Below are 26596 nucleotides of genomic sequence, written 5' to 3' on the forward strand. Positions count from 1 at the left end.
TCTCTCTCTCTCTCTCTCTCTCTCTCTCTCTCTCTCTCTCTCTCTCAACATGCGCCCTTCACTACATGCGCGTGTCTGCTCTCTCCTCAGCTCTGCAATATCAACCCTCCCTCAGACGCTGGGCCTTCGCAGCAGCTTGGAGCTCAGGCTGACCAATCATCACGCTTTGGCAATTGTCTTCCAGCTGGAGTGGGTCTTCTCCGCTCCAATAGGCCGAGAGACGATGGTAAGAGGGATGCACACATACTCTTTCTAAACCGTACTTAATGTTGATCCTAAACCCAGGTCCTAGCTTGAAATCAACCTTTCAATTAAATAAAGACAAACCAGACCGACCTCTTCCCTTCACGCAACTCACACAGGTCTTCACAAGCAATAATGGATGTACTAAAGACACCTGCACACACTCGCCCTACTGCCCTCTCTTCATCTTCCCTTTGTTCTCTCATCACTTCTTTCTTGTCCTTGGAGTATCACTCCATCCATGGTTGTGATGATTTGGTTTCGTGCAGTTTATATACGCTTTAATCTGGGGTATTTCTTAGAGACAACTTCCCAACATCTCTTTTGAAAGTTTGCACAAAGGTATAGTTTCAATAAAGTTTTCAACTTTTGAAAAAAGTACACTTTGATCAGAAAGATACCACGTCTTCAAGAGAGGTTTGTCTTTGTCTTACTCAGCAAAACGCATTGTGTGTATCCTCAGGGTCTAAGAAATGCATTGAAGGCATTTCCTTCCTCATAAAACATTTGCAACCCTGAGTTTTTTTTTAAGTATTTTTTAAATCCTGCATTCGCTACATCGTTGTTTGCTAGCTTGCAGTCTTCTTCCTCACCACCCTTGCTGGCGCATTGCAACATATCCTTGACGTGTTACTGCCACCTGTGTTGGCATAGTGTGAAACCATTGGCAGGATCGTGTATTGCATCACCCGCATGAGCGTGTGCATGCTTGTGGCAAGTGAGGTCAAAAAATCCACAGGAAGCCTTGGACTGACAGGAGTCCGACAGCCCGTCACTCTCGCCCGTGGTGCTGGTTACGTTCGGATGCTTTGGCTTCAGTAAGCAACACAGTGGCAATGACCAGTGAACTCAAACTCCTGGTTGCCTGGGTGATGTTTGACATCATTGACTCTACAGACTATGAGCATGACTCACTTTATTCCCTTAAAAAAGACTTACTGCGTAGGTCTACTGTGCCATCACTTCTGCTCAGGGATGCTCTTTTTTTTTTTTTTTCTGGGAATTTAAACAAGCTGTGAGTTTGATGCTGCAATTAGTTTTTTCCACTTACTGCTAGAGTGAGTCAAATAAGACTTTAATTTGTATTATAATTTAGTCCCCATCGTCCCCATAAACACCTATGATTTACAAACAAGAGCCTGACTGATGAAGTGGTAACGGCATATATGGTGGCTGATACGCAACACGAATGTGCAGTACAGAAATCGGATGATACATCGAGGAAATCTAGAAATGCAATAGCAATTTTCACTTTGCAGCTGTTTGCATTAGTGAGAGTGAACGGCACACAATTAGTGTTTTGGGTCGCCTGTCAATTAAAAGTGACCGACCCATTATGTTGGTTTGTTGACAGTGGCAGATGTTAGGCTTCAATCAAAAATGTAATAATGGTCAGTCATTGTTGTTCAGTGCTAATTTGGTCAGTGTTGGTAAAATGAAGATTGAGATTAGTATATCAAGATTACATTTTCTCTGGGAAAACCTAAATTTTAGTTAAGTTAGTTTAGTTTGAGCTTTGTGCAATGATGTAAATGGTCTATTAAAAACACATCAAAAGCTTTTGCAACAATACTGATGTGATTGAAATCCATCCATGGAGCCGATGCCAGCTGACACTGGGCGAAGGCAGGGCGAACACATAAGAGACGCTCACATCCACAACTACAGGCAATTTAGAGTAATCAGTTAACCTGAGCTGCATGTCTTTGGACTGTGGGAGGTAGCTGGAGAGACACGGGGAGAACATGCAAGCCCGGGAATCGAACCCGGGACCCTCTTGCTGTGTGTAGACGGTGCTAGCCACCACACCACCGTGCAACCCATTGAAAAATGTTTTTCTCCATAAAGTATTTTCAATTCGTTGATTCCTATCCTGTCTCTATGAATTGCAAAAACGAGTAGCTGGCACCAGGTACAGACCGACGCAGTCAACACACCCCCAGGGAAGTAATTTCCCAATTCAAGCCGCACCACTTAACAACCGCTCATGGTATGGGAAAACCTCAGAAAGACTGGTAATTATGTGCGTGGGTGAGCGAGCCTTCAACACTTAACGCATGCCAATTGTGTTACTGCGTGTAATACTTTATACAATCAGGGGTCACCGACTCACCAATTATAAGCAGCAGAAAAACAACCATCCACTCGGTCATCGGAGCCCCAATGGTACATTTGCATTTATGTATTAATTCTCCCATTCTTTCCTCAGCAACCACTTGACAGCTAATCGGTCTGTTGTAAATGGACAGTGTTCCTCCTTTGGTTTTGTACCATGGATGAGTTGTTCCATGGATTTGTTGACATGTAATGGATATTGTTTACGGGGAAAAAAACATTTTCTACAGAAGAGGTTTTTTCTAAAGCATAAAACGAGGAGCGGCTCACCATCTTTTATCATCTTTGTTGCATACAGTTTGCCCATGTAACTCTGCTTTACTGTTCAATACTAACAAGAACACCTGATCTTACCATATAATGATCTGAATTATCAAGACTATCACTTTCCCAACTGAGAAGCGATATCCCTGATATCTGAAAGTTGCATTAAACACTGCTTATACGGAGGCACACAGCTGTAGAGAATTATTGAAATTGCTTAAAATGTTTTTGCTGTTGGCACAAGATTAGACGTCAGGGGGATCACCCAAGTCTGACTGACCAACAGACTTCGCCATCCCTAGAGCAACACTGCCAACGTGGCAAAAATTCACAAGACTGCATTCTTGCATTTAGCAGTTAATTCATTTGTTTGTTTGGAAATTCCCCATGAGTATTGGCTCTTCTTGTGTCCTACTACTGACATAATCTAAAGGCTGATATTTTCAAAGTGTCTGTCTTTTGGTGGTGGAAAAACGAAGCTAGTTGTCATAGTGGGGAATGAAGTTATAAAGCCTAAGGAGTACATGTTTGGTGCATGAGACTGTAAACATTGCGTTGACAGTCAGTACACATATGTGGTGCGTGTTGTGATTCTATCAGCGCCAAGAAACTGAGCAAATGTGTCTCAGCAGTTGATTTAGGTTTCAGTTGCATTCTGACAGCCTCTTTTCTGACAGCAAACTGCCACTCCATTGCTGCCAAGATGGAGGCAATTGGTGCAGCTCAGCAGTGAACACAGAGGGAAGGAAGGAAGAAGGGATATGAGGAATGTGGAGAGAATTTTTAGCATGCTTAGGGCTCTGCCCATCGTCACATCTGTGCACACATGGGAAAATTGGGAAAATTGTCTGTGTGCTTGTTGGTTTTGCAAAGTTATGGAGCCCGGGCGATGCAGACCGCCCTTATTCCACCCAATGAACAATCACCATTTTCAAACAGCACTCATTTGTTGGAGAACTGGACATTGGTCTTTGCTGTTGGTCTATTCTTTCCTGACCCTGCCAGATGGTCTTTTTACACAGAACCATCTGAGAAGCCGTCATTGGAGACGGATGAGGGAAGTCACTTTCAAGAAATACTTGGCAGGTGATTGGATGACCCATCTGTCAATCAAATTCTGACAGGAGAATACCGAAAACATATTTTCCGTTGAGAAAAGCCTTCAGTGCCATTCTTTGCTCTTCTTTGAATTAAGAAATACTCTCCAGTTCTGATATAATTGCCTCTCCGTGTTGCCTCCCTTCATGTCACACTCACCTATACCACGTCCCTAGCTGCTGCGTAGCTTGTTTCAGACCATAACTCATCAACTTATGGCCTGGTTTTCAATCAAATTTACTGTTGAGGTTCATGTTCCCCAGAGGATGAAGCCTAATGTTTTTGATGACCTCCTGATCCTTTTTCTTGTACCACCACAGGGCCAACATTTCTACGCAGAAAATATCAACATCTAAAGGGCAGATTGACATTCAATTCACATTCATGCTCAACAATTTTTGAACCTTTTCCCTATTTGGACACTTAATGAGCTCTCCTGGTCCGCCTACCAGCTGTATTCCAAAAAAAAATCAACTTTTCACACAAGATAGCTCTAAATCTAATTGACAGATTGCCATGAAATTTTATTTAGAACACCCATGCTCCCAATGGGATGTATTCTCTTCGCTTTAAGTGGAAAAAGTCCACTCAAGTTGAGAAATTCTAGCAAACCTGATAGAAACCATCAAACTGATATCTGTCTACATCATCCTAGAATAGCTTGGCAAAAAGGGTTGTGTGGGTGACCAAAAAAAATAGATCTCCTACCTCACTCTACTTCACCACCTTCGCCTTCGCTGGCATGCATGTTTGATGAGGTGAGAGATATTTAGCAGGTGGAGAGTAACTTTTGTCTGTGTGTGGGAGTGGAGTGTGTGTGTTTGTGTGCTGATGTGTGCACATGTTGTTTGTGAGTGTTAATCCAGAGTCCGATGTGTCTCGGGTGTGTTGACTGATAAGGGTTTGATGCATGATGCCTCCTGAACACGGCAGCAGCCCCGACACCCTTAGGTGCATGTTTCAGTGGGTTGTACTATCAGCAGACCGCTATAACTTCAGTTTCTGCATCTTCGGTTACCAAGGCGAGTGTGATGGGACACTGTACACGTCCCTGCGCTGAGTCACAGCTGTCAGACATGTGATGCTCCTGAGGTGTTATAGCTGTGTTGAGCTGAGGTGTGCCTTAAGGGCACACAGCTGCACACTGTCAACAGCACTTCACAGAAACTCGACACCACTTGTGAAGCACAAATGTGAGGGTTCATGTCCTATTGCCCCCAACAACCAACTCTGAGGCTGGTCTGGCCCTTGTGGAATTGGGCTGGTATTTAAACCTGCAAAAAATCAATCAAGTTGCTACGGCCTTTGACCTTTGAAGCCGTTTAGTCAAAAACCAGACTTCAATACTTTGTATACTCTCTACTCTGCCATATTCATGTCTGTATACTCTCGCCCTGGTATGTACAGCTGGATTCTAATGTGGAATTATGGTATTTAATATAGGCTAGTACTTTATCGACTATGGAGGGAGACGTTTGGTGTTATAGCAACTCAAAAAGAGACAAGATAAAGATACAGAACAGGTTGAGCAGAGAAAAGGACAAAATAAGTAGAACTACACCATAAATGAAAATTGCAAAGATGTACAGAGATGCAACACTTAGGGAGTAGTCTATGCGTGGGAAATCCAACTTAGAGAGTACAATAGCCTAGGCCAGTGTCCATAAACATGGGTTGTGCACATTGATGTAATATATAAAAAAATTATTTAACCAATAATGCATTTTTCTGTGAAAATATACATTTGTGGCTGTTTACACAATTTAATAGTATATAATACAATAACATGTTCAGTAATATAATGGAGTACACTTCATAATAATTCAGATTCTGAAGAAAATGTACATGCTGATAATTTACAGTTTCAACATGTTGAGTCTTTTGAGTTTTTGAATGGCTGTGTATAGTTCTAATAACTGAGGATGAAGATATTAAATCATTTTAAGTTGTACTTGAGGTTGAAGCTCTGAAATTAGTTGAAGTGGCAGCTGAAACATAATGGCTGAAAGAAGTAGAAAGAAAAGTCATTTAAAGTTAAGTGAAGATTGAAGTTCAAGTGCAAGCAATGAACCGTAATAAAATAAAATAAATATACACGTGTATAATGAAATATGTATTATATTATTCTAGGATAATATAACAGTGTTATAGGAATGGTATTTTACATAATTTGATAAAATAGTATGTTTTGTGTCACTCCTCTGAATAACCTTCGAGGATTCATTAATAATATAATTGGCTTTGTTGTGCAGTCTTTTGGCAGGGAGCACAGACAGATGCTTGAAACGCTGTCTTATTGTGTGCGTGTGTGTGTGTGGCTTCACCCAGCAGTGACACCTTGATGGAGTACTAACAATGGAGTACTAAACCTGCTTTCTCTGACTTCCCATGTTGCACTGCCTCTGACTGTATGCATTGCCACTAGATGGTGCTGTGTAGGCAACTTGAAGGAGAATCCTCTGCTTACAGGACCGTGCTCGGATGGGTGGAGGGAATGAGCATGCAGACTGCTTTACTGTTGTTCGCTGATTAAATAGAATTATGTCGTTTGATGTATTCTGAGGCGGCTAAGGTGGGTGCAAAGAGTAAAACAATTCTGTTGAAATCCCTTCTCTTCTAAAACACAACCACCGCAATCCAGAGGCAATCACTCGGTGCTCTGAGACTGCCTACATGTCTCTTTGTCTGGTTCTCACTGTAAGACAAAGAAGAAGTAGATGGCCTCTCTTTACAAAATTGCCATCGTTGCCTTTGGTTATGAAGAAAGAAAACCATGGTGTGTCGTCATTTGTTCTCTTTGGTATTTTTGATTTGAGTTATTACCGAGTTGCTCTTTCTGTCTTGTCTCTCTTGCCGCCTACTGTCTCTCTCTCTGAGAGCCTTTGAGCGGACTTCTTTCATGCTCCTTAGGAGCAGTCAGAAGGACGGAGATAACAATTTAAATTAAGGAGGCTGGGGAGAGGAGAGGAAGTGGGAATTTGACTGATAGGCTGTTCTCAGAGGTCAACGAACTTCAAATAATCAACTTTTCTTTCAGTCCAATGTCCACTTCCTGCCATCTTGCTTTCATTTGCATTTTTGCTATTTCCTGCTCTGTATCTATTCCCTCCCTTATCAAGGGGCTCTATTGTATTACCCAGCATCCCTCTGTGCTTATTCCTTGATGGGCTGCACATGCGGAAACTCTGTCTTCCCGTGTCCACTCCAGCTACACTTTTCCACATCACTCTGCCGCCGATTGAAGAAGAAACCTGGAAAAAGAAAGACATGGTGGAAGTATATTCGACAGTTTCAATTACTATGTTCAGTGATTATCACGCCCCAAAACAATAAGATAATTCCCTTGCATCTCCTGCCATATTATTACTGTAATTGCTTGTTTATGTACTGTATCGAGTGGTAGTTTGAAACATGGTATTAATTGGATATGATGATATAATATGACAGTTTGATTTATGCTGATAGTTAAGCCTATCCACATAAGGGATTTAACGAACGCTGCGAGGTGAAGTGCGGTGCACTTGACACAACTTCGATTGAACAGTGTAAAAACAAATGAACAGATGGAAACGGCACAGATTTGTGAATGTCCACTCAGTTCCGTAACAATTGAGATGCGTACATAGATCAGAACCATTATGCACAGCTTTGTAAATCTGACTTAAACCAGGTGTATGCATATATTCTGCCTTTGTGTGTCGACAGAGATTTAGCCTTGATCCTTAATAGAGCTTTATGTGTCGGGCACCACTGGTCAGTAGACAGCTGGAGAAACAACCATCCACCGAAAGAGACCATCCTTCAATAGAGACCGGTGTTACAATACCTCATACACAACCACCCTGTTATCATGTCAAGGGCAAGAACAAACTTCCATGTTCAGAACCATTCATGACTTAACACCACAACAGATTGTTGTTTTATTTTTTTGATAAACTGACCCGACAATTAGTTGATTTTCAGAGCTAAATTCTAAATCTGATACAGGAACGATCCATCTTTCGTACACTTTCTAAGAGCATTGATAAGAGCAAGTGTACTTGTAAAGTATTGTGACCCTTTCGAATCACTTTTCCCTCAGTTCCTTGACATACTCATCTATTTGCATAATGAAAAAGTGGTGTCTATCATAGTACATCATGCATTCAGTTATCCACTCAAAAGTGTTAGTGGACGCCTTCAACAGTACATGATTTACTCACTTGGTTCACTGACAAATGACGCGAGGCGGCGGCAGCTCACCTAATTGTTGTCTGTCAGCACCAATTGTTCGCAACTTCATCCGAGACATCTCAGGCCTCCTCCTGCCTGCCGATCGCATCCTCTGCCCAACCACCGTTAGCCCTGCTCGTCAATTCAGCAATGTAACACAGTTGCATACAGCTTAATGCAAGACGATGGGGGCTTATTGTTGTCTGCCTTCCTCCGCTGACAAGCACGAGCTCATCGCTAATGGAGGGGCTGGTCCAGGGGAAGTGGAAGCACGAGGCGCTGCTGGCCCACGTGGCTTTGTCCTTTTGCCAGGAAACAATTTATCGGGAGGCGTGACAGCTGCAGTCATCCAAAACAATGAGTGACTGCGCGTGGGTCACAGCCCCCAGAAGGATGGAAGCAAAGCAGATAGACGGAGGAACAGAGGGGAAGGGAGAGTCGCGTAGAGAGGAAATACTCGGTTTCATCCTCCTACTAACCACCGTTGCGCTTCTTAGAGACTGTCAAACGCGAATCACATCCTCGGAACAGTAATTGGCGACTCTCACGAGCTGTTACACCACAGCACACTTGTGTTGCTGAGAAAGGATCGTCGTCGACAGTTGTGATACGTTTCACGCACTACAATGGGTTCTCCGTTTGAGTAACCGGGCCAACGCCACAACCAGTAATGAATGTGTCACCGGCGTCATGTTTTCGTGTTGCGTCACCTTTGACCCCGACTGGGCTCGGTGAGTGGCACAGTCGATTACTCGGCGTCTGAGGAAGTGTAACCATTAATGCATAACCTTTAAATATACTCACTGTTTTGCCCTCTACTGAGCTTTCATCTGGATTATATGCAGACGCACGACTGAATTTGGCAGCTTGCCTGTTTCTCATATGCTATACAAAGCAACATTCCAGCTCACAGAAAACACGCTCATCAGTAAGATGTTTGTTGTGGTGGTCGCCTACAGAACTCATTGGGCCGCATTCACGAATGTTGTCTTGTTTTCTGTCCGTGGTTTGATTTAGAACTACAAACCAGAAACATCTGTCAGCTGTCAGAGGGGCGACAGAGAATAATTTCCAAATAACTGAGAGTGATGAGTGCAGTGGATACAGAACTCATGGAGACATTTTTTCATGCATTTTCACATATTCTGAAGTGTGACTGGACACAGATTTGCCGGCACTGGAAAACATCCTGCTGCAATATATCCGGCATCAAGGTCAGGCATGTGGCAATATACTGTATCGGTGATGGAAAGCTTTTTAGTCGACGGTGACTTGATTAATGCAGTTCAGCATTTGAAATCAAGCAAATTACAGGACTCTTAGACGGCACAGCTTTATGCCTACGAAAATGATAAAAAATACTACTCTAAATAGAATATTTTTGTAATGGTAATTGTCTTTTATTTAATTGATAGACGAGACTTTACCATTCAAAGACTTTAATACATTAAAAACTCAAAGAAGCAGAGTGGTGAGTAATATGCCACTACGTTGTTGTCTTCATGAATTTGTGCTGTGAAAATGTACATTATGTTGAAATTTTCAATAATTCCAACCCTTCTCAAAGTTTTTTTTTTTTGACTGGCCGCTATTTGTTCATGAATGTGTAGTTCCGTTTTTCCTCATTCCTTAACATGTGCCCACAACTGACTGTTCATTCAGCCCTGCCCCCTTAGCAGCTGTTTCACACAGTGGTTGACAGAGTTGCAGTTGCCGCATGTCTCTGTACCTTTAAGACAGGTAAAGTCGATCTGTTGCCTGATACGATGTAATAATAAGAACATATGGGAGGATTTCGTACACCGCCTCCAAATAAGCAGTAAACACTCAGTTTTCCCTCCTGGCTCCCTTACAGTCAAGATGGCAGCAATAATAACACAAATGGGGATTTATTCATCTGATCTTATGCTAAACATAAGTGGATCATAACATATCTGGTGGGGAATTTATCTGCAGATGCTCCGGTTCAAAATGTGGCAAAACTTTTCCTTGGATTTCAGTTTTTGAGCCACAACGAAGGCCAAAATGTGGCCTGCAACAGCCGAGACTGTGCTTGTTTTCAGCCACGCCAACTGCTGGAAATTCCTGTTCGACTGAAGCAGTCGTTGATCACTTGCGGCTTCTATCGGACGGTTTAAGTCAAAGTAAAAGTCATACATTTGCACCGAGAAACGGGTACATTTCTGAATATTTGAAGTTTTATAAAAAGTATTTTCTCAATAATTCCATACAATGACTGATATATATGTGTTCAGGACATCATTGACTGCACCCATACTGAAAATCGGACATATTTACAGTACCAATTAAGTAATTTTTCAGAGTAAAAGTAAAAAAAAAGTATAAGTCTTGAAGGTGCTGTCAAAACCTAACAACATATAATCACACACCTCATTTCTGACAATGAGTGAGATATAAACCTTCGAAAAGAATGTAAGATATTAAAGATGAAAAAAAAACATTAAAAAAAGACTCAAAATTTAATCGCCCCAACTTTGAACTTTGAAATGCGCATGTCCGCCATTTTCTTCATCAACATTTAGAAAAAAAAACAATTTGCTGTGCTGTCTTTGCAACGTCTTTGTTGTGTCGTTTATTATCGGGTGCTTCACTTATTCACAGTGAGACTTGAATGTTCGCAAGTCGGACCATCAGTACTCAAAATGCCAGCACGGCAAGGGTAACTATTTCAAGATTTAATAGAGAAACGGCTGAATAGCGTTGCTACCACGTCATTGTATCGTTGTATTTGTATACAACTTGAATACTACCAGTTTCAGTGTGAAAAACACAACTATCTACTCGAATAAGAAAACTAATTGTTTTCACATCTTTGAATTTGAGTGTTTTTGTTTAGGGTGGAAACTGTATAGTCTAGTTATTACAGAATTGCGAATGTGGAGTGTGCAATAAATCAATTTCATTTTGAAATGCTACATCAGAATGTCCTGGTTCTCTCTGAGTGACACCTTGAGGTGGTCTGATATTAACCTGGAGTGAAATTATTTTGTAACTATGCACCATTTCCTCTAAAATCTAATCTGAAATTAGATAAATTGTCTCATGAATGAGATTTTGAAGGGCTTTAATTTTGAAGTGCTACATCACAATGTTCTAGTATAGCGACTAGAAATCAAGAGAAAATTCACACAAAAATTAAAATGGTTATAAAAAAATCAATAAAATGTATTTTTTTTTAATCAAACATTTAATGAAACCACAAGAGATCCTGAAGCATATAGTGGTAATATGCACAAAAAACATTTGGCTGACGGGTCCAGTAGTATGCGAGATTAGTCGTGGACAGACATACAGATGCACACACAACCAAATGCATGATCTCCCTGCAGGCTCACGCCTGGCAGAGATGATTAGAAAATGAATACTGAATTATTCACTCGGTTGTATATTGAACATTCTCCTGTTAATATTGAATCTTCTACATACATATTGTTGACTCTTGACCAATGGCTTAGTGATCATGATAAAGAATCTTACGCAAGCGTGCGTTACGTGTGGTGTTCGACAATCTTTCCATTAGTTGAGATGAACGACAAATATCACTCCCTTAATGATCTATTTATTCCTCTCTGTGTCTCAGATGTCACTGCCGGGGGGTGGAAGATAAACAGTATATGTGGAGCAGAAAAACAGTGACATGGCCAGTGGCTGGGTTTATTAAAGGTGTCGGTGTACAGCTTCTCCTCTGTGCCGCGGACACTTGTTTGGATTTTAATTGGCTCGCCGACAGGTGCAGGCTGTATAGATTGCTGTGTGCTTTTTCCTGTGACTTCTCTTAAGTGGCTGTTTGTGTGTTGCTGTGTGCAGTTATTGTGAGCCCCTGCAGGCTTTAATGATGTTTTCTGAATGAAAAGCATCTTGTGAAGCTTTCCCCAATCACATGCTCGTTAAAATGCCCCTTTACCATGACACTGTCCCCTGACCTTATGAACCCTTCCCTTGGTTTGAGTTTCCTCGACTATTTATATTACATGACATGTGTCGACAGAGCCCCTCCCATTGGAGGAGACCTCACCCTCAAAGATAACATTTATATTTGTGTTTGCCTCTGATCTGAAATGTCATACAAATGTTAATTAAATGTTAATCAAGAATCTTAAGCACAGTAATGTCGTCAGGAATTGAAGTGATATATTTAGCTGATTTGTGGCCTACTCCAGAGGCCATTCCTCCCTGGAGGCCCCCCCGCTTCATTTTTTCGCGAAGAGAAGTTGAGGTTAAGGCAAGGGGAGGGCTAGATGCCGCGGAGACAATATTTTGCCCGCCTAATTAAAATGAATGTCAGCTCTCCCCCCCACTGCGAAGTGCATCAATCTCCCCCTGTGATAGGCCTAGAGTGAGATTTACCCTGTCAGTGCATGCCAGCAGTGCTATCCTTCTCCAGACGGATGCATCGCCCTGGCAGCCAGAGAGGCACTGGCGATGATGTTTGCAGATCTAATGGTTGCCGTGTTGATGGCCCAGACCTAAATGATTTTTATTTAAAACAGCAGTCTTATAAAGTGGTCAGGGGCATTTTGGGACCATTTGAGGCCTGACCAGCTGTATAACATTGTGTTTCAGCTGTCCACTGTTCCACATAGCAAGTTACAACAAATAGAGTACAGTTTTTGGATGGTAAACGGTGACAAAAATGTTAAATGTCAGTCAGAATCTTGTAAGCCTGGTGGTAATGCATTCCTATTGTTCGAGACTCAACAAGGGCACTTGGCTAAAACGTTTGTGTATTTGTTCTCCCGTGCCCTAAACCATTAGAGTTCTGCCATTTGCCTGTTGGTAACGCAGCAGTCCTTTCAACTCTCCAGCACCAACTCTAACGCGGGGAAACGGTGTGATTTAACAGGGTTCATTTCAAATCTGAAGGCAATATACCTGAACATTAAGTGTCGGCCTTTGATATCCCATTTATGTATTCCTATATTTATGTAGAGGAATGTGTATTACTTCCCCCTCAGTAACTTGTCTTCATGCCTAGGGTACATAGATGCAAAATGTCACCGATCAGATTGAATGTGCAGACCAGATAAATACGGCAAGCGTCCAACTAACAGAGCTGTTATATTTTGTGAAACGTGCTCATGCAGTGCAGATGAAAATATCATCGCAAGATTCATTTGGGACTGTATGGATGAGGCGTTATGTTCACAGAGTTTTATGGAAAAGACAGTCGTCGCCGTACAATGTGCTCCTAATCCTGAACGTGCACCTCATGTCATTTACTTTCAGCAAGTGATTTGTCATCTTTTTCGCTTTATCATTATCTTCAGGTGATTTGAATTTCAATCTGAGGGGGAATGCATGGTATGCTGCTCTGATGAGGGATGGATAATCATCTCGGGTACTTTATATTACTGCTCTCAGTGAAATGCATTCCTATTTTTTTTAAATGAGGAAGCGTCTGGCGCTGAAGCCAAAACTAGGCTTTAGTAATATGTGTAGTTTGAAGGTGAATATGTCTTTCAGTTTGTGGTACTTTTCTCTACCTACACTGTAAAAAGACGACAATAGTCTGGCTATGCTAGTAACTCCATGTGTCTGTAAAGCACATTTAAAAGGACAGCAAATTGTAAGGTGGATAAATGTTGAGATCCAACTGAGATCCTTAGTGGTAGCTGGTGAAGTAAGCGTAAAAATGGTAGTGGTTGTCATGTTTAGCAGGTAGTGCTTCCCACATTCAAGGTCTTGGTCTACTGTGCTAGCAAGCACAGATCAGGCCGATGGGAATGACATCATGTTTTGCAGGTGCATTGGACAGATTGAAATTTGGGCCTTGTGATGGTGCAAGAGGTAGAGTGATGGGATCACCAAAGTTATTGCAATTCACCCTCTGTAGAACAGATGTCTGTTTGACATTTCATGACATTTTTACTCTGTACCTAAAATGTCAACCTGCTGGTGGCGCTAGAGGAAAAGTCGGGATCACCAAAGTCAGGAGGATCATTGGGAGTCCATGAACGAGGTTTTACGGCAATCGGTCTCATATTTGTCGAGATTCCAACATCGACCTACCTACCGATCCTGAGCAATTACTTGGTCCTTGTCTAAACTGTTCTTCAAAGCACATAAAAATACATTCTAGAACAAAGTTTAAAAAATAATACAATCAAATAAGTCTAAATCCTAAATTAGAAATGAAATGATTTTTTAATTACATGTGCAGTTCAACTGTCATCGCTATGCACAACCACTAGACGAGCATCCAGCTACAGATAAAAAGTGTTCACATTCGCAGTAAATTGGCCTGAGCAGCGAACATGTCTGTCATGAACATCTCCTTGAAGTTTTACCATCAGTGAGGGCGGGATCTGAGACGGAGCACAATTCTTCCCGATCTCCCTATTTGGCCTTCGGTGAGCCGAATAGAGCGCAGTATAGCCTGCTGGGTTCATTTGTACGACTCGTGCAGATGGATGAAAACGTGAGTGGTTTAGTGCTCTTAAGCTAATGATCTCGGTGCATGTTCCCTCACTTCCTCCAGGGCGTCTCACTGTGGAGAATAAGTAGCGGGAGATGTGGGGCTGGTGCCTGTCACAGGGTCTTGGCTGAAATAATGAATAGAATACCCCAACAGACTGAGGTAATAGTAATAACCGTCAGACTCCGTCTCCCATCAATGCCCACATCCCCCCTAATTTGGGATTAATTCCTGCTGTACTTGAGAAAGCCCCGAGTCGCTGTATGTCCTGCTATTTACTTTGAGCTTCTCCAAAACTGTGTTGCTGCAAACCGCCTTATTTCAGCTTATCACAAACTTGGCCTTTTGTTTTCTATTTTTAGTATAACAGCAACAGCAGCTTTGAATTGGAAGCAGTTTCTAAAATGAGTGGTGTTTTTACTTTCATGTATGAGAACAGGCCACTCCTAACCGTTTCAGTTAGTAAGTGGTGCTGAATAGGACTGGTTGTGCCTCTTCTCGTCTGTTGGGAAATGGGGTTTCTGCTGTCTTTGATGTGCAAAATTCGCCTTCTGTCATCTTTTGATAATTTCACCTTCTTTTTTATTTTCCATCTCCCAAAAAAGTTTAATGATTACTTTTCTTGCTCCAGGTTAGAAATGAGATCTTTGCTTCCACCCCGTAGTATGTCTGACACTTTATTTTTTTATATATTTGTCTTGAGATGCTGCAGCATTATATATTTTACACTTCTAAACAAGGTTGATGGATTCTTCCCTTAGAAAAACGCTTTGCCAGTCGGCGCAATTATGTGTGCAGTGACATCGCCTGTTATTGTTTTCAGTGCAACTCCATGAAAAAGTTTGCTGCTTCCTTGTTTTCGCCTTAGGCTACCGTTTCTATTTTTTTTCTCCCCAAGTGCACTATTGAAACAAGTGCTTGGCTGCTCTCCGTGGGAAAGTTAATGACTTTTATTTTAAATATAGCTTTTGACACTCGAATCAACAGTGTAATCACACTTTGGAGAAATTTGCTATTGATCACCCTGCCCTGTCCGACTTAATGACCGGTGCCGAAGCAAGCGGTTCTAAAAACAACCATTATTTCAAATGGCAAACTTCCGGATTAATTCAACTGTTTCCTGTCCAAAACCGTGCAAGAGCAAATAAAAAGCACTCTTTATTTCCCCTGAAATAAAATGCCATTGATTTGATGTCTCTTTGCTATCACAAGCAGGCTTTGCAATTGATTAAGACTCACTGAGGTACTGTGGTGCTCAGAATGAGTGGATGTGTCTGACCCTCTGGGCAACTTTGCCTCTCACTGAAAGCCTTCAACACATGCATACATTAGCTAACCACCTCCTACGGCACCGTGTCCTTGCCGCAATTCCATTAAACCACCTACGCTCGCATGTGGATGCAACACTGATCTCCGCTGACGTGCGGAGCCGGAGCGTTGTGGACTGTTTTTGTCCGAGGATTACGTGCATTGTGTGAATATTCTGCCGGGCTGTGAATGAAACTATTATCCCTGTTTGTTTACTCGAACCACAACCAAAGATTCTCTATTGTGTGTCAGCCTGAGCTGTCAGCGCTTCATGCAGTTCATGTGTGGATCTCTGTTCCGAAGCACTTTAAAAAAAACACTGCACTGAAACCATGATCGTGATTCATGTGGGTGCCAGCTCTGCTGGTCTAAAAGGGAATTTTTTAGTTTGCGCTGTGCATGTTTTCATGCTATTGTTGTGATTACAGAAAGATTTTGTCCATTAATAAGTTATTACTTGTCTGTTTGATCCCAGTCGTGGATGTTAACTTCACACAAGAAGATACGGGCTGAAACATTTGTCGATGGGTGTTTTGGCTCACAGTCCTTTTCATCCTCACTCGCGCTCACGTACTACAATTTTGAACATCGAGTCATTCTCAGTTTCCTGTGATTGGAAGGCTGAAAGTGTGTGATAAGCGTTGAGTGTCGGACAGATAAAAGCTCTTTCCTATAGGCTGTAGGTGCCCCGGTAGAAGAGGCCCCCTTGATTGCTCCTTTGTCTCCCTCATTGTCACAGAGCTCAGCCCGCCGTTTCTGCTCCCAAATCATTCCCAGCAACATTACGAAGACATTCATTGAATAAAACAAGAAGTGTGTGTTCAGTCATGTGCTCGATATTCGTTTTGCTCTTTCCCTCGCGTTCTGTTAAAAGCACAGACATGTTAGAGATGGAGAGTGAGTGGAATGAAAAGGAAAGAGACGCATTAGATAAATCCCCTCACGATCTATACAGGCTTTCACCCTACGCCATAAAGTGATCTTTCTCTAGTTGGATCTTTTTTTCTCAAAATCGTCACTTTGAAAATAGTCTTGTTTGATTGAGTCTTTTCGTATAAAGCATCGTATTAATTCAACCCCATGAGATGGAGAAACAGGCAATGCCTCAAGGGGGAATTTGCTGCTATCTGTTTTATGGCTGCCATATATTTCTGGAGTTACAGTTCAAATAAATAGCTGTTCATAATGTCTGTGCTACTTGGGGGTAAAATTATAGTCTGAAAACCAACTCTCTCTTGAGAGGAATGGGGTATTGATCTGCATCCGGAGCTTTGAAAAGATGTATACAACAGATATGTACGACTGACCAATTTATATGTATATTGTTTTTATAGCTGTAGCACAAATCACACAGACGAGGCCGACGGCATTCTGAAGAAATTGTTCCTTTCCCCAAAACAAAAGGGATGGCATGTTTTTAACCTTTACACCTTTTTAGCTCCCTTGATTTCTGCCGAAGTCCACTATTAGTTGTAGTGTAGTGCGTGAAATGTCAGCCCCATTATCTGAACACTTGGCTTTAGGCTTTGGTAGCAAGCTAACAGGACAGCGAGGTTACTTCGCATAATAATCTGACATTTTGAAACTGCCCTGAAAGACGAAGACAGCATTGGTTGTGAGTTGTTGTTTTTTTATTTACCTGACAGGGACTTCTTGTGGCTATGTTAATAATTAAACTTCATTTATTCCCAACCTCTAACCAAGTATTAGAAACATGGCAATAACAACCAACCGGTTTCGTCATTTAGTTTTGAATTTTTGCTCCGGATGACCGATATTCAGTTCTACTTGGCAGGAAAGGCTCTGCTGTTTGAAGGGGGCTCTCAATGAATCGGAGCAGCGACTAGGATTCTGCGGAGCAATAATAAGTCATTTAAATCAACAACCAGGAAATATTACACACTCGGATCATTAGAGTAACGGTGATATGTGTACTCTGATGTTGTCCCGTGCTGTGTGAATGGGATTGAATGAGCCCAGAAACCTCTTGCAAATAGCTGCCACCTGGTTGGAGACGTTGACCTGGAGCCAGTGGATGCTGGTACTGGTTTTTTAGTCTTCCCTTCAGTAGTCCTTCCCTACAGTTGTTACATGCAATGTCATACACCACTTGAGTTTTCCTCCTCTTTGGGGATCTGCTGCTACAGCTGGGGAACTACTGTATATCACTATGAACTGTGGGCATGTGTGATGCCAGTGAGAAATTGAATACAAAAATCAATAAGGAAAAACGTATTTTTTTTTTTTTTTCATCCGTACACTCCTTGTGGAGGTTTTTCTCCATTGCATTATTTAGCCTTGTGAAGACTCAGCTGTGCTGCTGAAAGGAAAAGGTGGTTCTGAGGACAATGACAGCTGAGTTTAAAGTTCCAAGCCTGGTGTAAAGTTTGGGGAAACAGGCTCCTCTCCTCTTGGCTGTTAGTATTGCCAGTGCTGCCATCCCAAACCTGGACCGACCATAAAGAACTGCAAATCAACTCCATATCTGGCAGTATACAAACCCGAGTCAGACCCAGAATTTGAAGAAGTAACACAATTGGTTTCGAATGTTCAGATTGGTGCAACGGCCCCGTGTTGGATTCCAGCTTTGGGACCTCTGCTGCATGTCATAACCCTCCCTGTCTCCCCTCATCTATCAAATGAAGGCGAACATAATGTTTAGATCTTATGGTGCTGTTTCATTCCGTTGAATTACTGACATTGTGCTTGAAGCACACTTAAAGAACATCTCTGTTGGCACATTCTGTTTCAAAACTACTGCAGGCAGTTCCTGTTTTCCATAATACCACCCAACGGACACTGCATGACTTTTACAATGCCGGCAGTATAGTTACTGTATCGGAGTGATGACCTATAGCTTGGGATAATGGTATTGCATGTAAAGAATGTGCTCAGGGGAGTTGAGCATTGAGTGAACCATTATATGCTCCACTTTATCTTGAAACGACGTGGACTAGCAGGCTCGTTGTGTATTCTATATGCTGTCCCATCTGTGATTGATTACTATTGTCTGAGGCCGACCAGCTCATTAATCGATTTAGCAAAACCTTCGAGTCCTCTGTGGATCATTCCAAACAAAATGCCTTTTTTTATTTGACTTTCCCTGGTATGGTTGCAGTAGAGGGGCTATGGGACTGATTGTAAATCATAACCAAACACAACACACTGTAGGTGTGACCCGGTACTTAATCCCCTAATGCATTCACCATATAGAAGCATTGGTTACACGCAAAACCACTGCAACACGTTCCTTTCAAAGCTTTGTAGTAGATACGACCCATTTTCACATTGCCCTCTAAATTATTCACATGTTAGTTGAGTACTTAGTGATTTAGTTACAGTAATATGGCAAATGATGTATCGGTTATTTAAATGTCCGCACCAGGAATATATATACAGTATATATATATATTTCTTTGCCATTCTCCTGAAAATGTCTGACTAAACCCTGGAGATGCATTAACTCCTAATCTTCTGTATCGTGGAGGTTTTTCATTAGGCTGCAAAGTGCTGCTGTGATAATGCTGTCATCAGAATCCCTGATGCTGCATGGCAGACCCCACCCCTTCCACTCTGAGCTTGAAACTCAGTCCCTCCCTCACTTTTTGTTCTTTACTTGTTTGTTTTTTTAAATCTTGTGCACCTGACTGCAAATCAAGTTTCCCTTCTTGTAAAAAAAAAAAAGTGACTCTACAAAAGTGAACTGAAAGTTAATTAGCATAATTGGATATTACATAAACTTTTCAAACCCAACCTGCAGCATTATCCACTCTTCCATTGGTGGTCCATATGTTTATTATGTTCCAAACTAAATTCACAAATTGGCATTTTCAGAGTTTGTGGTTATGAAACCTTGAGTGTGCCACTGACCCAACACATGGCTCCTGCCAACACATGTCAGCTGTACAATCAGAGCTCTTGCTGCTGCTCTGTTGGGTTGGACTTGTGTTTGCACGAGGCACACTGCATGCAAGAATGTCAGCAAATGTTTTAAATAAAGCCATCCTGAAATAGAACCTTACCAATAGCTTTGTGTTTACCAATGTGTGTATACATAGTGGTGAATATGTGCAGGCAGACAATCTAGTGTCAATCCTGGACAGGGAGTTTTCTAACGTACCCCAACATGATAAGAAAGTTACAGCAGCTAACTAAAACAAGGCATCGTTACTGACATTAGTGGCTTATGTCTAACTGTTAAATCCATTCCTTGATCTTGTATTTTTAGTTTTGGAAAGGCAATTAACAATGATACCACCCTCCAAACTCTTATGTGCTTATATGAGTATCGCAGTAAAAGTGCAAAGTCAAATTTGAAAGCATTCTACAATTCATTTTGTGATTAAATAAATAGAGTAATGAATTGGTAATTTCTACTATATTTGATGTATTTTGAATTTGAGTGAATCCCCATTTTGAATGCTCTGCTATATTAAATTCATCAATGTATTAATTAACTGAAATTAAACACTTTAATTATTCCAGTGGCACACTATATCGTGATATCTAATGCAGACAAAATTGTTGTTTTACTGTTTTTAATTTCTTTTAAATTTGCACATTTATAGTAGCAGTATCATTGTCATATTGTCATGTCTTATTACTGGTTGTTTACTCATGCAGACGAATGAAAAACGTATATTTTTGACCAACATTATGGGACTATTGGAACCGAAATGCAGGCCGGATCTGAAAGCAGAATAGAAGTAATGCTTTGCCTTTTATGCTATTCTAAATATTGCTATATTACTCCGTGGGGTTACGAAAAGGCTAATCAAGGTTCTTTCCATATACGGAAACAGTAATAATCATGTCGGTGTCTGAATGTCCTCTAATCTTGTGTCTTTTTCCGTCACGCAGCTGTCTGCCACCTCCACGTCCCGAGCGGCCTTCTTGCAGTGCCTCCGTTGGGGGATTTGGTGCCCCTTCCAGGAGCCGGCTGACTGGAAGGGGGAAGAAATACAGCTTGTTCTGCAAGGTGGTGCAAAGCCAAACCCTCACGGAGTCATGGTCTACAGCACAGAGATGTCTGCCAAAACTCAGAGCCCTGCGCCACTCTCAGCTCCAGGCTCAGCTCAGGTAACACAAGAGGCACAGAGGCATGCCTTTTTGTCGGAGGAACAAAACGTAAAGAATGCGTTGGTGTGAAGACGTTGTGCTGTTTTCGGCACTCACACAGATGTTTCCCTGAAGGCGAAAACTATCATAGATTTTAATTGTTGTTTTTTTTGACATAATGTGGTGCATTAAGTTGTCTTTATTGGTAGCCCCTCATACAGTACAAAGGCAGATGACATCATCCTTTAAAGCTCTGCACTGTAAATCATCACCACGGTCTACAGCACACGTGCAGACAAATGATTGTCTGCAAGTCACATCTTTTTAGTGACAGAATCAGACATTTCAAAATCACTTTTCGCACCTTAGCTGCGAATTTTCACACAGCTCAGATATTGGAAAATAACTACACGTCACCGACACATATCTCCTTCTTCCGCTGCTATCTCGATCATTCCAGATGTGTCCTTCCCTACATAATCCGAACTGTTAATTCTCCGACACTTTTCTTTTGTTCCTGAAATGTGTGAATCTTTCTTCTCTGGCGGAGGCGAAGGATACCGTAACGTTTCGGCTGTCGTCCGGTCTGGAAAGGAAGGCATCCAGCCCAAAGGCATCTCTGAGGACAAAGCAGGAGGATGTGTCCCGTCACAGAAGATCACCATCATCACCTTTACAGGGTAAATATCATCATGTAATCCACAATGGCTCTTTAAGCACACACAACAAAAGGAATAGGAGCAAGCTGAAATAAAAGGGTTTCTCTCAAGATGAAAGCTCTTTGCTGCTCTCTGCTTAAAAGGAACCACATTTTTGTTTCTCTTTCTTGTTTATTGGACCGGAAAGTGTGTGTTGTTTTTGTTTGCACGCCTCAAGTGTGCGGCAACACCCAGGTGGAATCAGCCAAAGTTCTAAGCCGCAAACTAACCTGTCCTCTGCATGTGATGCAGCCCTCACCTCTGCAGTGTTATCTCCATTGCACCTCCTGCTCCCTGCATGATTAGCACATTTAACGGTTGCGGTCTGAGGGGAATAAACACAAAGTGCGAGGAGACGACTCTGGCAGTCCATTAGGACCTTTTGAACTTGAACAAGCATTGCTTTGCATCTTCATACTGACGTCTGCTCTGAAAGAGGAACTTTGGCCTGAACATAGACAATGACACGCACATTCTTTCGGGACTAAATTGTGCTTTTAAAGGTAAATACGACAAACACACTCGGCCCATAGCTAATTTAGTTTAGTCATATAGGACTCATGCCCATATTCTCAGATAATATAATGTAATAAATATTGTAGCAGTAGATCATTTTTGTACAGTTTGAGCATGGAGATTCATTCTTAACCTTTTATAGAACCTGTACTTGGATTTTCACTGTTATTCACTGAACCACTTTTTAATCCAGTGGTGTTCTGCAGTGGGTTTTTGGCCATTTAACATTTAACATTTTGTACTATTTATCCATCTTTTAACATAGAAACCACTGGTTCCTGTTGTTGTAATCTCACATAGAAAGGCCACCGTTGCCTCAAGCTTTTTTTATATTTGGGATAAAAAGAAACCTTTTTTTTTTTTTTTACCCATCTAGCGCCATAATCCTGTTTTTGTGAGATCAACGCCAGTTCTCCCAAGTGTAAGTAATTATATTGGTTTGGAGTGTAGATTGTATATTAAAGTATGACTTCCCACAGTTTCTTTGACCTTTTTTGAACCAACTTTGATTCTCAAAATTCTCCAAACCCGCACGGACTTTGCTTATTGTTGTGCTGAAAAATCAGCAAATTTCTAAAAATACCTTCCCGGACTCAATGACTCCCAGTGACGCATTCTGTTTATCCATACAAGAGGGATCATTGTGGCAGAACAGCTTCAGTCTGCATTTGAAACATTTTCAAGTGCTAAAAACATGAAATTATGAAAATAAAACTGAACCAAGTCCCTGTTTCTTTTTTTTCCTTCAGATTTTAAGGGGTTATCAGTGTATGCTGCTGAATTTCTCTAACGGAAGCATTTTTATTCTGTCTCTCCCAATTAAGCATGACCGTTCCACGATATCCTTCCAAAAATAACCTGAACCCCGAGCTTTAAAGATGCCTCCCACTTAAACAAAGTTCTGATTAAATATTCCACATCCCACTTACAGCCAAAGATAAATGATGTGCCACTGTTTGCATCGCTGACTGAAGCCCATACTGCCGATTTGCTCTGTGCCCGTCAGTGAATTGATTAAACGTGTAGTAAACACTACACATAGCCACTCAATCCCAGTGACAGCAGAAAGAACTTGAGTGGACCCCGGTCGTATCCTCAATGGTTTCCCCACTAATGATGCTGTTAACTTATCTTGCTGGAGAACAATAGCATTGATCAGGGCCTACTTCAGGGTGTGTAGAGAAGGCTTTTGGCAAAGTCTATTAATGACATTTTAATCAGTGTTCAAGTGTCCTTAGAGGATCGCCCAAGGAGCCCGAATGATTTGGGCTAGTGTTCAGAGGAGAATGATATTGTGAATCTCTGTCATTCTTTGATTTCAGCGCCTTAATCATCCTTGACTTTGTTTTGTGTGTGTGTGTGTGTGTGTGTGTGTGTGTGTGTGTGTGTGTGTGTGTGTGTGTGTGTGTTTGTGTGTGTGTGTGTGTGTGTGTGTGTGTGGACGTATGCAAGTAAGTGTGCTGCTTTCCATTGCAGATTGCTTATTTAGACGAATATGGAATTCATAGTCCGTCTCAAATATGGAATTCACGTCCTTGATGCATGTATATTTATTAATGTGGAAAGCTCACTGCACTATACAACCTTTGAATCAGTCATTGGATAGAAAGAAACAAGCTACTTGTAACCTTTTGTAAAGGCCCACTGAAAACTGGTTTTCAACCATAGACCATGTACTGTCTATAGATGGACGATGCATCTCCACTTCCTCCAACTGTACAAAAGTGAAGCCAAAATAACCCCGGTACGTGAGCTGCCATCTTGTGCTTTTTTACGTCATTTGGTGCCGGAGTCTGGGAAGTAGTGATCGGGGACCGATATACCCACCTGAGCCAATCCTGATCGGAGCCAATCCTGTCACTCATGATGCCACACCCCCTTTTTTAAGTGTCAAATATCTAATTAAAACCAAACTTATTCGAAAAATTAACACTTGATCATACATCAATGTGATAAAAGCTACCTAAAATGACTGATCTTTGGGAAAAATGCATTTGATGTGTACTTTGATTTTTTAAGTTCCGCCCATGTCCCATCAGCTAACATGGAGGGGGCGGGGTTTATGACCTGTACTGCAGCCAGCCGCCAGGGGATGATCGAGACGTTGTCCATCTCTATATATAAGGTCAATGGTTTAAACTCCAAAGTCACGTCTCTGAGACCAGGCTGGTAAATTAAAAGTTTACTTTAGGTTGAAAACAGCCAGAAGTCAAAACCAAGCAGGCAGGGAGATGAGACAAACTTGGCCAACCAACAGGGGATCAGGCTACAGAGCTGGAGTTCAAAAGGCAGGCTGGGGGTCATAACAGGTAAAACTCAGGCAAGCAGAGACAATAGCTGGATTGCGAAGGCAGAACAACAATCGAACATCTGGCTGGGAATGAATGGAAGTGGGCCGCCATATATGCTACTTGGGTGCAGGTGGGCAGGAGATGTCAGGTGACGGTGAACACACGATCTGAAACGACAGGAGAGTTAAGCCACGGCAGGGGGAAAAGCAGACAAGCCAAATGTGAAACCTCTAAATTACTCATGGTAGACATCTACATGCGGGTGGAAATACTTGTGAAGTCCGTACATTTTTTATTAATCTATAATTTGCCTCTAATGATAAGCTGAGAGGCATAAAATATGCTGTTTTGACAGAAAAGCTCATCAATGAAGTTTAATGATTCATAATTTTTACATATTTAAATATATTCTTCCTCAATCCCCGGTGCCTTGTGCACACGTAGGTGCTTGTGTCCGGCTCTCGTACAGCTGCTAGTTTGCTCAGCTGTCAAGGCGGCCTCTCGTTGATCACAAATCAGCGGCCAATTGCTTACAGTCCAGCAGCTAATGAGGTGACACACATTTTCTCACCGGCTCGAGAGGTGAAACAGTGAGGAAAACAGAGAGCCCTTAAAAAAAAAAAAAATGGCTGCCGGGAGGATGCCAGAGCACATTTGTGACGGAGAGCCAGCCATCTATCTCTGCTCCGTGTCCACTCTGTGAGCATGTAGTCTGAACAGATGGGAGCTACAGTAAGACACCTCAGGCAACTGAAGCAATTTCCAAAAGGCCAGTCAAGCCCGGCACAGAGAGCGAGAACGAGTGGGAGAGGAGGACAAAGAGATGCTGGAAAGCTTTTCATTTCAGTATTACCATGGCTACCAACCAAAAACCTCAGGAAGCATTGTCAGACTTCATACTCAGTGTGACATCTAAATCCCACTCTGCCGCCTGATCTGTGGGAAGATTTCTGACTGATTGTGAGTAGTTTAGCATCGCGATGTTCAGTGCGGTTGTTTACTTCGCTGTTATGCAAGTTATGCAGGTCACATTATCACAGTGTACTCGTTATACCTCAGGATGCCACCCGACTGCAAAGTCCAAACGACGACAAAGCAATCTTTAAAAAAAAAAAAAGACATTTTACTGTCATCTTCCATTCCCTCTCACAAGCTGCCATTCCATTAGATGTCGAACCAAACTATACAATTAGCAGTGCTGCCAGGTAGGCAGAGCACGGGGAAGACGTTACGATGTTGTTAGTTGAACATTGAACTGGAGTTTTTTTGCAAACACAAAAGAGAAACACGTTGCACTTAGTTCATACTTACTATTAGTTTACACTTCATGGTTATAAGTTTGTTTTTTTCATCTTTTTGTTTTGTTTTGCTTGTGTTTTTCAGCCCACAGATATGTACCACCAGCTTCTCCTCCAGAATCGCCTCCAGGCCCCGGGGTAAGACACCTCGTCACCTACTCAACTTAGTGACTAAACCTAAGTGTTATAACAGCTAGTGCTGTGACAAAAAGCCTTTGTCTGAAGTTCTTTTTTTTTTTTTTTCCACTAGAAGCAAGACTACACCACAAGCACTAAAGCTGCTTTTGTACTATTTTCTCTCTCTTAAAAATAAATCCTGCTATCAGTGGGTCAGCAAAGGATCTCACTTTTTGGCCACTCGGAGCCTCGGAACAAACTCAAAATACGACATCTGACATTTTAGCATCTTATGAAGTTGTTATGACTGACATCTATTGACACATTTAGCAGAAACAAGATTACTATTAAGTCGGAGTTGTGTTTCCATCCACTTAACAAATCTAGTGTCCCCTCTCCTTTGCTCTGTTGGGTCCATCTGACTAGCTGCCAACTTTCTGACCGTTCTTCTCAACTAGTAACTAACTCGGTCTGTTTGTCCTTTTTGTGGTTGTCACTGGGCTTTTCAGAACAGTAAAACAAGGTTGATGCGAGCAGGGTATGTGGGCCAGAAAACCAAAACAAAGAGCTAAAAGAGGCTAAATGCACATTTTGATCATTTCAGTATGGTTATCTCGAAATAATGTGTTCAGAGTAGATTCCAATGCTTTGTGGCTGTTGTCTGTACCTGACGATATGAATGGGTTCCAGTTAACTGCTGACCTGGAGAGATTCCTGGCTGAAAGACAGGATCAGGAAGCCCCTCTAGCAGTTCCCTCTACATGGATGCAGCTCCCCTTCTGTGCTATTTAGACGAAAATAATATAAAACAAATGTTGTCTAACCCACGGCCATGCTGTGTCGGGTTTGTCGACACTGATTGCAGGTCGAGCTTAAACACGTCTTTTTTTAATCAGGAAAAAAATGCATCTGTAATGATGTGATCATGAAGCATAATTGACA

At 41.8% G+C, this 26596-nt stretch overlaps 1 protein-coding gene and 1 long non-coding RNA gene across 4 annotated transcripts in view; one reads left to right on the plus strand and one right to left on the minus strand.

Annotated features, from left to right (window-relative positions):
* LOC116395170 (uncharacterized) overlaps positions 1 to 8128 on the minus strand; it is a 13238-nt gene extending 5110 nt beyond the window's left edge. The window contains exons 1-2 of the long non-coding RNA XR_004213505.1: positions 7923 to 8128; positions 6857 to 6971 (exon numbers count right to left, since the gene is read on the minus strand). This is a non-coding gene — a long non-coding RNA (uncharacterized LOC116395170). The remainder of the gene's footprint in view (positions 1 to 6856; positions 6972 to 7922) is intronic.
* The window catches only part of nphp4 (nephronophthisis 4), a 175802-nt gene that overhangs the window by 64945 nt on the left and 84261 nt on the right, over positions 1 to 26596 (plus strand). For all 3 annotated transcript variants that reach the window (XR_004213504.1, XM_031868798.1, XM_031868799.1), the window contains 4 exons: positions 91 to 226; positions 20537 to 20755; positions 21285 to 21414; positions 25623 to 25675. Coding sequence is in view for 2 of the 3 variants with exons in the window: in XM_031868798.1 (XP_031724658.1) it covers positions 91 to 226; positions 20537 to 20755; positions 21285 to 21414; positions 25623 to 25675 (538 nt within the window). In the remaining variant the exon portion in view is untranslated. The remainder of the gene's footprint in view (positions 1 to 90; positions 227 to 20536; positions 20756 to 21284; positions 21415 to 25622; positions 25676 to 26596) is intronic.

Source organism: Anarrhichthys ocellatus, unplaced genomic scaffold (assembly GCF_004355925.1).
Source record: "Anarrhichthys ocellatus isolate YVR2014 unplaced genomic scaffold, GSC_Weel_1.0 scaffold44, whole genome shotgun sequence".
NCBI classification, from domain to species: Eukaryota; Metazoa; Chordata; class Actinopteri; order Perciformes; family Anarhichadidae; genus Anarrhichthys; species Anarrhichthys ocellatus.